The sequence below is a fragment of the Pelophylax lessonae genome (assembly GCF_965119305.1).
Source record: "Pelophylax lessonae genome assembly, chromosome: 10".
NCBI lineage: Eukaryota > Metazoa > Chordata > Amphibia > Anura > Ranidae > Pelophylax > Pelophylax lessonae.
Genome location: NC_138777.1, coordinates 173,720,641 through 173,737,092, shown reverse-complemented (window position 1 = coordinate 173,737,092; position 16,452 = coordinate 173,720,641). Strand labels below are relative to the sequence as shown.

The 16,452-nt window shown below is 40.4% G+C and overlaps 1 protein-coding gene and 1 long non-coding RNA gene across 2 annotated transcripts; both read left to right on the top strand.

The window, feature by feature from the left end:
- Window positions 1–10,921: 10,921 nt before the first annotated feature.
- LOC309565838 lies at window positions 10,922–12,404 on the top strand. Its single transcript, XR_014225837.1, has 2 exons — window positions 10,922–11,037; window positions 12,270–12,404. It is a non-coding gene; the product is annotated as an uncharacterized lncRNA (long non-coding RNA).
- A 23-nt stretch (window positions 12,405–12,427) lies between these two features.
- Window positions 12,428–15,299, top strand: LOC309566009 (uncharacterized protein; the record flags this gene model as incomplete). The annotated part of the gene is made up of 2 exons (XM_082271028.1): window positions 12,428–12,511; window positions 14,557–15,299. 2 exons carry the CDS (start codon window positions 12,428–12,430, stop codon window positions 15,127–15,129), a joined length of 657 nt encoding a protein of 218 aa, XP_082127154.1. The 3' UTR covers window positions 15,130–15,299.
- Window positions 15,300–16,452: the final 1,153 nt, after the last annotated feature.

The window sequence follows — 16,452 nt, the reverse complement described above, 5'->3', positions numbered from 1 at the left end:
CACCTTGTGTTCGATGGTGTCCAGCCGTACCCCAAAGCTTTGTAGGTCCTGCTTGATGTCTGTAGTGATAATAGAACAAGCCTTGGATAGTTCCTGTTGCAGCAATGTAGAAAAGCGTGCCAGCAAAACTGCATCCCCCGAGTAGGAGGCCTGGGGGGGCGTTGGATCCACATTCGGGGGGCTAGGTTGGCTGAAAAGGGAATCCGCCAGCTCGGCCATGTTCCTATCCAAGGAGGAGCTCGGGGAACATGATGGCGCAGGGTCGCCATAGGAGGCTGCGGGGGATGGTGCTTGGTACCCCGCTGCTGTGCTTGGGCTCAACCCCGACTGACCCGATTGCTGCGAGGAGAAGGGGTCCCCCAATTCCTCCCTGAAGGGAGAAGAGGTTGGCAGGTGGGGAGATGCTGGGTTCGGAGGCCTCTCCTGGGCCGCGTCCCGGCCGCTCCGCGCGGCCTGCTTGCTCAGCGCCATCTCGGGAGAAGGAGACTTGCTGGCCCGGGGTAGGCCGTGGAGTGTCCCGCTTACTGCCCTGCTTATACTGCCTTTTCCTGGGAGGACCCGAGCTCCCTCGCCTCATGGCAAACTCACCGCCTCCCGGTAACCTGTTGGGGCGATTTCGCCGACTCCCGCCGCTAGATTTAGCTGGGCTGTGACCGGTGGTGTGCGGAGCGCAGCTAGGACATGTCCTCTCCCGTGCCCGCGCGCATGCGCACAACCCCTGCTCTTCTGATTGCAGTGGAGCCAACTAAACTTACCTAGCAGCCCGCTTTACTTCTAGGAGGGTGCTACATAAGCTAATGTACACCCAAAACACATCAGTACATAAGGAGGGAATTACATAAATAATGATGCTGAAACCATAGATTGGGCTTTCTTAAGGAATAATACACTCTAAATAAATAATAGGCAGCACTCTAAACATCTATCTTTTCAAGTTTCATCATCAGGAGTCATCATGTAATGAAAAAATATTGTAGTGCATGCACAAGATCTCCCCACAGTTCCTCTGTCTAGACAAAGGTAAACTCTCAGCTACAATCATCATACATTTTCATTAGAAGAAGTAGGAGATCCAGACTAAAAGTACAGTAATTACAAGCATCAATACACATTTGTTCTGGATGAATTCCATTCATCTATACAAGATCCTTATCCTAGATGAGGGTCTAAAATAGTTACTTGGGGTCTCCCACACAAAAAAACTGGATAGGGTTTCCATCCCAAGTCATACTAGGCCCTTCAGGTCTGTTATGAATTGATAAGGAGGATCCCACGCAAAACCCATCTCTCCTCACAAATCCATACCAGATCCCTATCTGAGCATGCAGCCTAGCATGCCAGGAAAGGGGAGGGTGGGAGAGATGAGTCTGCGCTTCCTTCATTGAACCATATCAGGCCACATGCCCTCAACATAGGGGGGGCACTTTGCCAGGGAGGACCCCCCCCCCGACAAAGCATCTTTTCCCCATGTTGATAGGATAAGGGCCTCTTCTCAACAACCCTAGCCTAGTGGTTGTGAGGGCATGCTGGCAGGGGGCTTATTATAATCTGGAAGACCCTTTTAACAATAAGAGGGCACCCAGAAACTACTCCCCCGATGTCAATGAATAAGGGGTACATAGTATAGAAGCACAGAATCTGAGAAGTCCTTTAATAAAAAAAAAATGTCCAGCGTGTGTACATCTATCATCAATCACATAGTCTAGGCAGGCGTGTGAGTATAGATTATTTTGATAAGGACCCCTGGTAACCTCCCTACTCTCATTGATTTAAACACAAAGAGGGTGATTTACTAAAACTGGTGCACACAGAATCTTGGGCATCTGTGCATAGTAACCAATCAGTTTCTAACTTTAGCTTGTTCAATTAAGCTTTGACAATAAAACCCAGAAGCGGATTGGTTGTTATACACAGCTGCACCAGATTTGGTGTGCGCCCATATTAGAAAACCCCCCCCAAAAGTATGGCTAAATCAAGGATGGGTAACATGAGTGCTGTCAGCATAGTAAGTATTCTACCTATGACCAAAGATGTGGACAAAGTTGTCAGAAGAAGAGTGGGGCAACAGTGCAGAGGATTAATTGTTAGCCTTTATTTACCATTTGTCCCTTTGTTTTTAATATTTATTGCTGAAGAGATGCTCTGGGATTGTTACAGTCTGAGGAAGATTATGGGGTAGATTTACTAAAGGCAAATAGACTGTGCACTTTGCAAAATATATGTGAAATATACCCAATCAGGTGCAAGGAAATTAAAAAAAAAACTGAATTTTTGCTTGCACATGGTTTGATAAGGGAAATCAGCAGAGCTTTACCACATTTACTAAGCTCTGAGGAAAATTAGTGCAACTAGACATGTGCAGAATAGAAAAATGTGTTTAGTTTCGGATAGATTTGTTATGTTACTAATTTCATTTCGTTGATTCGTTTTGGAATTCATTTCGTTTTGTTTAGTTCCGTTTTATTCATTTTTTGTTTTATTCATTTAACTAATTCCAAATTTTCATAACAATTAGAGCTCGAATCAATCAAAAATTGATTGACAAATCCAAATTCTATGTGAAGAATAGCTGGTTGTTAAGGATTGGGATGACAAGGTGGCCCCTGCGTCCTTAACAACTGATGACTCATCAGGTTTCCCCGCTGACAGCTGAATGTAAACAAAAGAATTGCCAGAAATTAAAAATTCTGAAAAAAATACAACGTAGGAGCCTTTGGGTCTGGTATGGATGTTAAGGGAAACTCCACACCAAAATGCAAAAGAAATGGCATGGGGTCCCTCCCAAAACTCATACCAGACCCTTATTCCAGCATAAAAACAAGGTATGCAGCGCTTGGTAAAGTAATCACAATGATAGATCAAAAATCACAATGGTAAGTCAGTAATTGAAGTAATGGTATGCGCAGTACATCAAAAGTGACTATAAATAGTGGATACAGTCCATGGAGGAAAGGAGTCCAATAGGAAGTCCAAGACACAAGTGTTAAATAAGAAGATGTAGCCTCCACCAATCACCAGTGAGTATGGCCTCTTACCATAGTCAGATGATCCCCATTACAGAGATCTCAAACGCTATTAATAAGGAATCCTCACACCACAACATATGGACAAGTAGATAGTATCCTCCAACAGGAAAAGCCACTGAATGCTCAACTCCAATCCTCTCAAGGCAGTGTTAATGGACCAACAGCATGTAAAACAGGAAAAAACTCCTCATAGTGCAGTATGTTCAGACACAGACACTTTATTTAGTTGGAAAGCCAAAAGAACACTCACATTTGATCGATGGATAAAAGGCATCAGAAATCAGCATCCAGTGGGGAACTCACAGAAAAGACGGGATCGTTCAATTCCGCCCTATGAAGACCTTCCAGCGTCCATCTGCTTGAAGTCGGAGGCTACAGCTACCACACTGTCTTTTCTGTGAGTTCCCCACTGGATGCTCATGATTCTCTGCTGACAGCAGAATGTAAACAAAACAAATACTGGTTTACATTTTTTTTTTTTTTAAAGTGTGGGTGTCCCCCCTCAATCCATACCTGGCCCTTTGGATCTGGTATAGATTTTAAGGGGAAACCCACGCCATATCAGATGCGTGGGCTGTTATGGCTATTGTTACAGTGCCTTGCAAAAGTATTCGGCCCCTTGAACTTTGCGACCTTTTGCCACATTACAGGCTTCAAACATAAAGATATGAAACTGTAATTTTTTGTGAAGAATCAACAACAAGTGGGACACAATCATGAAGTAGAACAAAATGTATTGGATTTTTCAAACTTTGTTAACAAATAAAAAACTGAAAAATTGGGCGTGCAAAATTATTCAGCCCCTTTACTTTCAGTGCAGCAAACTCTCTACAGAAGTTCAGTGAGGATTTCCGAATGATCCAATGTTGACCTAAATGACTAATGATGATAAATAGAATCCACCTGTGTGTAATCAAGTCTCCGTATAAATGCACCTGCACTGTGATAGTCTCAGAGGTCCGTTTAAAGCGCAGAGAGCATCATGAAGAACAAGGAACACACCAGGCAGGTCCGAGATACTGCTGTGGAGAAGTTTAAAGCCGGATTTGGATACAAAAAGATTTCTCAAGCTTTAAACTTCCCAAGGAGCACTGTGCAAGCGATAATATTGAAATGGAAGGAGTATCAGACCACTGCAAATCTACGAAGACCTGGCCGTCCCTCTAAACTTTGAGCTCATACAAGGAGAAGATGCAGCCAAGAGGCCCATGATCACTCTGGATGAACTGCAGAGATCTACAGCTGAGGTGGGAGACTCTGTCCATAGGACAACAATCAGTCGTATACTGCACAAATCTGGCCTTTATGGAAGAGTGGCAAGAAGAAAGCCATTTCTTAAAGATATCCATAAAAAGTGTTGTTTAAAGTTTGCTGCAAGCCACCTGGGAGACACACCAAATATGTGGAAGAAGGTGCTCTGGTCAGATGAAACCAAAATCGAACTTTTTGGCAACAATGCAAAACGTTATGTTTGGCGTAAAAGCAACACAGCTCATCACCCTGAACACACCATCCCCACCGTCAAACATGGTGGTGGCAGTATCATGGTTTGGGCCTGCTTTTCTTCAGCAGGGACAGGGAAGATGGTTAAAATTGATGGGAAGATGGATGGAGCCAAATACAGGACCATTCTGGAAGAAAACCTGATGGAGTCTGCAAATACCTGAGACTGGGACGGAGATTTGTCTTCCAACAAGACAATGATCCAAAACATAAAGCAAAATCTACAATGGAATGGTTCGCAAATAAACAAATCCAGGTGTTAGAATGGCCAAGTCAAAGTCCAGACCTGAATCCAATCGAGAATCTGTGGAAAGAACTGAAAACTGCTGTTCACAAACGCTCTCCATCCAACCTCACTGAGCTCGAGCTGTTTTGCAAGGAGGAATGGGCAAAAATGTCAGTCTCTCAATGTGCAAAACTGATAGAGACATACCCCAAGCGACTTACAGCTGTAATCGCAGCAAAAGGTGGCGCTACAAAGTATTAACTTAAGGGGGCTGAATAATTTTGCATGCCCAATTTTTCAGTTTTTTATTTGTTAACAAAGTTTGAAATATCCAATAAAGTTCGTTCCACTTCATGATTGTGTCCCACTTGTTGTTGATTCTGCACAAAAAAATTACAGTTTTATATCTTTATGTTTGAAGCCTGAAATGTGGCAAAAGGTCGCAAAGTCCAAAGGGGCCGAATACTTTTGCAAGGCACTGTATGTCACTGTCTTCAGGCATACCCAAAGCCCAACTCCAGGCAGCTTAAAAATTATCTGATAATTGCTTGTTTTTGTTTAGGGGAACAAAAAAAAAAAGAAAGATTTACTTACCTGATCCTCCGCTCCTCCATGCAGCTAAATTTCCCCCACACTCCAGCAGTCTATGGTCCTGATATCATCAAGATCAAAGCAGGGTCCTTTGTCCTGCATTGAATGTAATGACACAGAGGGACAGTCCACCACCAGAGAATGGGGGAGCCCCATCTGCCAAAGGAGCGGATAATCAGATTAGTAGACAAAACAAGCAAGTTTTTAGTCATCTGGAGTTGGTCTTTTACCACTTCTGGACCGGAAGGTTTTTCCCCTAATGACCAGGTCATTTTTTGCGAATGCACTGCGTTAATTTAACTGACAATTGCGCAGTCGTACGCTGCTATTTCCAAATAAAATTGATGTCCTTTTTTCCCCACAAATAGAGCTTTCTTTTGGTGGTATTTGATCATCTCTGCGATTTCTATTTTTTTGCGCTGTAAACAAAAAAAGAGCAACAATTCTGAAAAAAAAAAAAAACAATATTTTTTACTTTCTGCTATATAACATTCCCAATAAAAAAAAATTAAATCGAATTTTTAAATCATTTTAGGCCAATTTGTATTCTGCTACATATTTTTGGTAATAAAATCCCAATAAGTATATTGGTTTGCACAAAAGTGATCATGTCTACAAACTAGGGGAAAGATTTATGTAATTTTTATTTATTTTTTACTAGTAATGGCGGTGATCAGCGATTTTCAGCAGGACTGCGACATTGCAGCGGACAGATCGGACACCTAACTGACATTTTTGGCACTTTTGGGGGGACCGGTGACATTACTACAGTAATCAGTGCTAAAAATATGCACTGTTACTGTACTAATGACACTGGCAAGGAAGGGGTTAACACCAGGGGCGATCAAAGGGTTAAATGTGTCCCTAGGGGGTGCTTTCTAACTGTGTAGGAGATGGGCTTATGAAATGAACAGGAGCCCTGTGTTCATTGCTGACAGAACAGTGGTCTGCCGTGTTTACAACAACAGACCGTCGTACTGTCTCCATGGGGAGCGATCACGGGTGCTCGGCGGCAATAGCGGCCACCACACCCACAGATCAGCTTCCTGACGTTTTGCGGGAACTAGCCGACCTGCCACAGTATATGTATGGGTGGTAAGATGTCCTACAATTCTCTCCACTTAGCATGCTTCCCTGCACCTCTGCTGAGACCCACTTTTATTCTGACAGCAACATTTCAGATGTACCAGCTACTTCAAGCTATTCAATTTTTTTTGTCAATGATTGTTAAATCAAGCTATTACATGGATAATTAGTAGTAACGATATAGCAATAATCTGTTGTATCATTGTAGATGATACTCCAGACCACATACTTGTTCTGTGTGTTCTGGGCCTAAATTTAGCTGCAGCAAACCTTTATTTAGTTTGAATTAATACCTTTTATCTCATTTTTAAATTTTGTGGCTTCACCTTCCTATGTACTAGTAACATAATTATTGGTATGTTTATAAAGCAGTGAATATGACAAAAATCAAACATTCCTAATGGTTTTGTTTAACCTCCCTGGCGGTATGATTCTGTCAGGAATTCTGTTCCAAAAGCGGTACAATTCTTTTCATGGAAATTTGGCGTTATGTATTATAGGCCTACAATTCTTAGTAATTACTGACTTAAACCTGACCAAAACAAGTCTCTAGTAGACATCCCAGATGTGATAAATTTGAAACACAAACAAGTGAATTATAATCGAATCAATAATATTATTTTATTATTTAATATATAATATATATAATAAAATTATATTATTGATTAGATTATAATTCATGCGTTATATATTATATATATATGTGTGTATATATATATATATATATATGTGTGTGTGTATATAGATATATATATATATATATATATATATGTGTGTGTGTGTGTGTGTGTGTGTGTGTGTGTGTATATATATAAAACGCATGAATTATAATCGAATCAATAATATAATTTTATATATATATATATATATATATATATATATGTGTGTGTGTATATAGGTATATATATAAATATATATATATACATATATATATATACATATATATATATATATATATATATATATATGTATATATATGCATATATATATATATATATATATATATATATATATATATATATATATATGCATATATATATATATATATATATATATATATATATATATATATATGCATATGTATAATATAAAATGTGTTATGTGTTTTGTGCAACGTTTTTTTTTTTTTTTTTTAATTTCCCTCTCTAGTTCCGCTCCCATGCAGCATTGCTGCTGCAGGGAACGGAACTAGGAAGCCCTCCTACCGACAGACGAGCGGCGGAGATCTCACTGGCGGTCACAGCAATGAGAGCTCATCGCTGGATCGCCAGGATAAGGTAAGAGACGCTCCGCTGCACTGTCTGCATAGCTCTGCCATTCACCCCGAGCGTGACTCGGGGATACCGCTAATAGCAGAAAATTCCTACCCCGAGTCACGCTTGGGGATACCGCTAGCGAGGTTAAAATGTCACTGAATATTTTATCTATTTATTTTTTTATTTATTTTTATTATTATTATTTGGTTATTTTTGTGTACAAGAAATTGTAAATTCTGTATATTACTGTAGTCTATTTTTGTATGCTTTGCCTATGTGTTGCACTAAGCGTTACCATAGACTTGAATGGGAGGTGTTGAAGGGATTCAAACGCCTCCTGACTCGACAGGAGGCTTCAATTTTGAAGCAAGGCAACGCTAATGCTTCATGTTTATGGGAACAGCACGGTGTGCTGTCTATTGTATCTTGTATCTTGTGCATAAGTGTTTGAGGGGCGTTTTTAATGCCCCTCAAATGCCTGCTTTTAATGCCAGTGTGATCTTAGCCTAACAATGTTTTGATTACATATTTTAATTTTTTGAGTCCTAATTAGCCTGCCTATGTTATGTTAATTAGAAATGAGCCTGCTATGTTACGCCCCTTGCTACAATAAAAGTATTATACAAAAATATGTCACCGCAGAGAGGCACTGTGAACACTAATAATGTAAACTGTGCCTCCAATTAAAGTACAATTCTAATATTAAATATGATGCCTACATAATCATATGTATTAAAAACTTAAATTGCGCAGAATAAACAGAACAGTATTTGGAAAGATGCTGAGTGTATCTTTTTGTGTCTGTTCCCTACTACAGTAGTTAATAATTTGGAAGCACTAATCAATATGAGGATTGGAGTTGCCTATCTCTAAAATTTCCAGAACAATTTGGTTAATATCAGATTTGCGATTTTTTGAATATGCCTCATCATAATAAAAAGGAAAAGGCACAATGTAAGATTTAAGAGTCATTAGCTTCTTTTATAAAAATGGACAGATTTTGTTTTTTTTTTGCAAAGCTAGAGAGCATAACTGGATTCTAATGACAAATGCATTCAACTATTGCATGCATGCTGTGTCTCACCCTTCTGTTGCCGGCAGTGAAATAGTCATGCTGCCATACCACACACTTTCATTTCTAATCCGTTCAAAAGGCGTATGTACAACACACCCTGCTCTATTGTTAGTAACCCTACAGATTTTTGCTCTTCATAGGTCAAAGCAATTTTTAAAAATTGTTGTTACTGATTTAGCAATTTTGTGTGTGTGTGTGTATATATATATATAAATATATACAGTATCTCACAAAAGTTAGTACACCCTCACATTTTTGTAAATATTTTATGATATCTTTTCATGTGACAACGCTGAAGAAATTACACTTTGCTACAATGTAAAGTAAAGAGTATATAGCTTGTATAACAGTGTAAATTTACTGTCCCCTCCAAATAACTCAACACACAGCCATTAATTTCTAAACCGCAGGCAAAAAAAGTGAGTACACCCCTAAGTGGAAGTCCCCGTTCACATGCAGGCGACGCTACTTCCAGGGGCGACCTCCGAGGTCGCGGTGCGAGCAGCGCGCCGCGACCTCGGAGCGGCCGCCACGGACTTCATAACATTAAAGTCTATGGCGGTCGCCTCCTGGTCGCCCCAAAGAAGCTCCGGACCCTTTTTCTAAGTCGGAGCGACTTGTGTCGCTCCTATTAGAACAGGTCCGCAGCTTCCCTATGGAAGGCGACCTGCGGCGACCTGTGAGGCGACCAGGTCGCCTCACAGGTCGCCTTAGTGTGAACGGGGCTGAAATGTCCAAACTGGGCCCAAAGTGTCAATATTTTGTGGCCAATATTATTTTTCAGCACTGCCTTAGCCCTCTTGGGCATGGAGTTCATCAGAGCTTCACAGGTTACCACTGGAGTCCTTTTCCACTCCTCCATGACGACATCACAAAGCTGGTGGATGTTAGAGACTTTGTGCTCCTCCACCTTGAGGATGCCACACAGATGCTCAATAGTCAATCACCTTTACCCTCAGCTTCTTTAGCAAGGCAGTGGTCATTTTGGAGGTGTGTTTGGGGTCGTTATAATGTTGGAATACTGCCCTGCGGCCCAGTCTCCGAAAGGGAGGGGATCATGCTCTGCTTCAGTATGTCATAGTAAATGTTGGCATTCATGGTTCCCTCAATGAACTGTAGCTCCCCAGTGACGGCAGCACTTATGCAGCCCCAGACCATGACACTCCCACCACCATTCTTGACTGTAGGCAAGACACACTTGTCTTTGTACTCCTCACCTGGTTACTGCCACACACGCTTGACACCATCTGAACCAAATAAGTTTATTAGTCTCATCAGACCACAGGACATGGTTCCAGTAATCCATGTCCTTTGTCTGCTTGTCTTCAGCATACTGTTTGCGGCTCTTCCTTATGCATCCGCTTTAGAAGAGGTTTCCTTCTGGGATGACAGCCATGCAGACCAATCTGATGCAGTGTGCGGCGTATGGTCTGAGCACTGACAGGCTGACCCCCCCTTCAGCCTCTGCAGCAATGCTGGCAGCACTCATACGTCTATTTCCCAAAGACAACCTCTGGATATGACACTGTGCATGTGCACTCAACTCCTTTGGTCGACCTTGGCGAGGCCTGTTCTGAGTGGAACCTGTCCTGTTAAACCGATGTATGGTCTTGGCCACCGTGCTGCAGCCAAGTTTCAGGGTCTTGGCAATCTTCTTATAGACTAGGCCATCTTTATGTAGAGCAACAATTCTTTTTTTCAGTCCTTAGAGAGTTCTTTGCCATGAGGTGTAATGTTGAACTTCCAGTGACCAGTATGAGAGAGTGAGAGCGATAACACCAAATTGAACTCACCTGCTCCCCATTCACACCTGAGACCTTGTAACACTAACAAGTCGCATGAGAACGGGGAGGGAAAATGGCTATTTCGGCCCAATTTAGACATTTTGACTTAGGGGTGTACTCACTTTTGTTGCCAGTGGTTTAGACATTATTGGCTGTGTGTGGAGTTATTTTGAGGGGACAGCAAATTTACACTGTTATACAAGCTGTACACTCACTACTTTACATTGTAGCAAAGTGTCATTTCTTCAGTGTTGTCACATGAAAAGATATAATAAAATATTTACAAAATTGTCAGAGGTATACTCACTTTTGTGAGATACTGTATATATATATATATAATATATGTGTATATATAGTATATATATATATATTTTTTTTTTCTTATTTCAGCATTCCACCTTTACAAATGGAGATATTATTGAAATCTTGCAACCTGGAAATCGCCGCTGGGCTGTGTATGTAGGTAATGGACATATTGTAGATTTAACAGGTAGGTACTAAGGAAGAACTATGTATCATTAAAAAAATATCAAAAAGTGTGATAAAACGAAATTCTGTGTTATAATTATAGTCAAATGCATTCTAAATACACTCATTTCAAAGATATTTATCTCTGGATTCTGAGTGTGGAACATACAGTTGAAGTTTTTAGTTAGTGTGCTTTAATACAAATACAAATATATGTTGTACTTTATGATACATTTGGATGACAAAAATTGTTTAATGTTTTTAGCATTCCCTATCTAGCTCTATAAAACACCCTTTAGCTAAAAAAAAATAGTATGCATACATATTTAGAGGGTTCATATCAAATGTGGTTACATTCCTAAAGCTGAATATCTCACGTCTGTCAATAAATACATACACTATATTACCAAAAGCATTGGGATGCCTGCCTGTACACGCACATGAACTTTAATGACATGCAACTCTTAGTCTGTAGGGTTCAATATTGAGTTGACCCACCCTTTGCAGCTATAACAGCTTCAACTCTTCTGGGAAAGCTGTCCACAAGGTTTAGGGTCTGTTTTGACCATTCTTCCAGAAGCACATTTGTGAGGTCAGGCACTGATGTTGGACGAGAAGGCCTGGCTCGCAGTTTTTCGCTCAAATTCATCCCAAAGGTGTTCTATCTGGTTGAGGTCAGGACTTTGTGCAGGCCAGTCAAGTTCCTCCACCCCAAACTTGCTCATCCATGTCTTTATGGACCTTGCTTTTGTGTACTGGTGCGCAGTCATGCTGGAACAGGAAGGGGACTACCCTACGGTCTAAGACTGGGATGCCATTAAAGTTCATGTGTGTAAGGGCAGGCGTCCCAATACTTCGGGCAATATAGTGTATATGTATCCTGCTCAGCTATCAAATTGCTATAAAGCCTGAGGGATGAATCACTGCTCAGAATTATCCACTTGTGTGTAAGAATTTCAGCTTGTATTATTGAGCTTTGTCCATTGATTTTTCTCTACAAAGCAGTTAAAGATACACAACTCTCTTTAACTATGCTCATTAGATATATAGAATACTACTAAAAACATAAGGCCAAAGGGGGCTGTATGTAGGGATCACAGGGACTGGAGCACACAGAAATGTTCATGTAAACCTAAGATTCAGATCACAAAATCGAATTAAAACCCAAAGAACGCATATTTTATTAGATTTTTTATTAACTTGATTTACCTGTTAGTCCTTTATATTAAATGAGATTCCATTCTGTGTGCACAGGCAGGATTATTGGTAGTGGTGCTGTACACGGAGAGTCCAATGTTGTTGAGAAAAAAACACAGGAGGCTGAGGCAAAGGGATGCAAGTATGAAGTGAGCAACATTTATCATGACCTGAAGCCTGTGCCCAATGATGCAGTGGTAAAAACAGCTTCGCAGATGGTGGGTCAGAGTAAACCATATGAGTCCAGCTGCCAAGAATTTGCCTTGGAACTGAAATATGGAAGTGGAAATCTGGATATTGTAAGTGTGATAAATGACTGAATCTTATAATCATTTACATATATATATATATATATATATATCGTGTAAATAAATATTTTTGTTTCCTCTAGAATACTTGCCAAATAATATTCATGCACTTTATTTAATTGGCAGTATAAAACTCTTAAAATGTATTTTTAGTTGTTTGGAATGAAATAATATTTAAATATTATTTTGTCTTTTGTTTATTGGTATTGTGAGAGTCTAAGCCCTGGTCGCCTCACAGGTCGCCGTAGGTCGCCTCCCATAGGGAAGCTGCGGACCCGTTCTAATAGGAGCGACACAAGTCGCTCCGACTTAGAAAAAGGGTCCGGAGCTTCTTTGGGGCAAGCAGGAGGCAACCGCCATAGACTTCAATGTTATGAAGTCCGTGGCGGCCGCTCCGAGGTCGCGGCGCGCTGCTCGCACCGCGACCTCGGAGGTCGCGGTGCGAAGTAGCGTCGCCCCTATGTGAACGGGGGCTTAGCCTGGCAAAGAGAATAGAAAACTATAGTACACAAAAATAAATATTTAAAGAGTAACTTCACCTTTTGTTGGGAAAATAAATACCCCCTGGGTGTATTATGTACATTGCAAGGATTTTAACAAACTTAGTTACAGATTCCTACCTGTTTCTGTTCCAAGGAAATATTCCACCATGTTTTTTTGGATACTGATTGTGAATGGTGGTATCTAATTCATTTTATTCAGCCGATGCACTTGGAGTGCTCTGATGAGATGAGCTTTGGTGTCTCCAATCCCTTTTAGACACATTTGTCAAACACAAGGCCCGTGGGCCGAATCTGTTCGCCAGACCATTTCATGTGGCCCCCGCACCCAGGGCTTTTTCAGTCAGAATGTGGCAGAACTCAATTCTGCCTCCTCTGGCTCACGCCCTCTGCTCCTCGTTCACCACTATCACTTGTAAACACTGAAGGCTTCTGTGATTACAAGGATAGATTTCCTCTCAGCGGCTCTCACAGATCACTGCCTGTCCCAGCAGGGACAAGGAAGATGCAGGTGCAATGTGGGATGATAAATCACGTGGTAATAAATATTCCCATCTTTGCTAAGGTGCACATATGCCGACCAGTGATCTCCCTTCAAATGAGAGAGAGGCATAACCGCCTACACTGCAGGGAGGTACTAGAGTCAGCCGGGTAGATGAGATGCGAGGAAGCTTTTGAGGGGGGGGGGGCACCCTGAAATTGCACTCTGTACATAACGTATCCCTGAACTCATATAATGCAATCCTGGTATCTATTGCCCCTTTAAGATCCTCCTGCTGTTAGTGCAATATAGCCACACCCACCATTTGATGCGGTTCGATGGGGGTGTGGTTGCGTTCCTGCACCAATTCTTTTTTTTTTATAAATTTATATAGTCTTACAGATATAACTAGCCCTTTGAGGGCAACCATAATGCTTATCTGACCTGTGCCAAAATTGAGATCACACCCCTGCCTTTAGATGTGATTAACCCTTAGGTAGCCCATACATGAGTCGATTCCCCCCTCCACACATTTATTGTGGATGGGGGAATCCTCCCACTGAGCTATTGTATTCTGACAGCGAGAAATCTTCCCCAGCATCAGAATACGCTGATCAGCACTGTTGGCAATACCCTGCAGCACTGATTTTGCATGGAAAACCCAACAGGATGATTTACAGAAGTAAATCGATCAACAGAGTACAGACATTCTCCAGGAGTCATATTGTATTGACTTTTTAGAAAATTACAGCGGCTGCAGACTGAAAAGGTAATTCTTCATGACATTAAATTACAATATGCTTGTGTAGCAATTGTATATGCTATATTGATATTTTTTACGCTCTATACTTTTTTTCATGAAAGTGAAGTTACCCTTTAATGTAGCTCAGTATAATTTTAGGTAATTGTAATTGACTTGGGGGATTAATCTACAAAAAAAAAAAAAAATGTAAACTGATTGATACACTAAAGATGTCTGGTTGTCCATCATGGTCAATGCCACAATGTTTATGTATTATAATCATTTCAACTGACATCTATTTCTTACTTTCCAGAAAATAAGGAACATGGCACCCATTTTTGGAGAAATGACAATAGATGCAGCAAAAGTAGCCCAAATTTTGGGCTTCGCCATGAACTCAAGTCCTGAAAGTGTGGGTTCAGTCGCAGCTAAGGGATTCGATTTAGCAGGTAAAGGAGTGACAGCAATGTCTGGAGTGCTGGGAGCAGCAGGTTGGAAGAGTCTGGCTGGTTTTGGAATTCTGTCTGCAGGAGCACCAATCTTGGCTCCAATAGTAGCTGCTAAAGTAAATGCTACTGGCTATGGTACCATGTTGTTGACTGCAGCCAAGTGTATGGCACCATTGGCTGAGTCCTTAACTGCTCGATCTGCAGAGGCAGAGGAAGCCACAGCTAATAATGTTAAGCAGCTGGGATCTTATATCTCTTCAAGTTCATCAGCGGCAGGGTCAGCTGTAGCCACAGGCTTGTCTTGGTTAGGTTCAGTTTCTGCTGCAGGAGCATCAAGTCTTGTCAGCTATCTCAGATCAGGAACAGAGCAAGCCAGTGTTGAAAAACAGATAAATACTGAGCAACCTCAGAAGCCTGACGCCGATGTAAAGAAATAAATACATCTTTTACATATCTAAGGATATATTTTACTATTTTGTCTGTGCTTTATTACAAATACTTATCATATGGATCTATATATGTAATAAACTTTTCTGAATCCTAGTGTTGATTATACAATCCCTTCCTCATCACTAGTGCTGGCAACAAACTATGGAGTTGATTTACTATAGCAGGAAATGGGCTCGCTACTCTGACTACTTTTAGTAGAAGAAAGGATTTACAAAAGCACTCAGTCAACAAATTGCCATGATTCCAAATTTACAAATGGTCACAAAACTTAGCGACCATCTAACTGAGTTCCACTCCTAGAAGCAGGTGCAAAGCAAAGAAAAATCTTGTTTAAGACATTTGTTGAACATTTAAAGAATAACAGCTTTAAAAGACTTCTAAATTTGTCTGTATACAGTGACATATTTAATAAAATCCAAACAGGCATTGACTTCTCCTAGTTCAAAAATCTAACAAAACTGAGCCTGCCCAGACCAGAAAAACGACACCTTGCCTTTCCTTGAATGTTTTTTTTTTTTTTTTAAGTGTTATAGTAAATACCAATGTTCACAAGTCTGAAAATGTTGTTCGAAATGCGGGAACCTGTTTTTGCTAAAGCCAGATTAATAAACAGGCTAACATTTATATATATAGTTAACAGTATACATCAATACTTGTAGCTATAGAACTTTTACTATGCACAGAAACACAAACATAGATATTCTTTGTAATTGCATTTTGCTGTGTTTTTTTGCTTCTTATAGAATATTTATCTTTTCTCATTTTTTTAAATAATGCTAGTACCACATTTTAATATAAATATATATATATATATATATATATATATATATATATATATATATATATATATATATATATATAGATATATATATACAGTGGGTACGGAAAGTATTCAGACCCCCTTAAATTTTTCACTCTTTGTTATATTGCAGCCATTTGCTAAAATCATTTAAGTTCATTCTTCTTCCTCATGAATGTACACATAGCACCCCCATACTGACAGAAAAACACAGAATTGTTGACATTGTTGCAGATTTATTAAAAAAGAAAAACTGAAATATCACATGGTCCTAAGTATTTAGACCCTTTGCTCAGTATTTAGTAGAAGCCCCCTTTTGATCTAATACAGCCAGGAGTCTTTTTGGGAAAGATGCAACAAGTCTTTCACACCTGGATTTGGGGATCCTCTGCCATTCCTCCTTGCAGATCCTCTCCAGTTCTGTCAGGTTGGATGGTAAACGTTGGTGGACAGCCATTTTTAGGTCTCTCCAGAGATGCTCAATTGGGTTTAAGTCAGGTTTTTGTCCAGG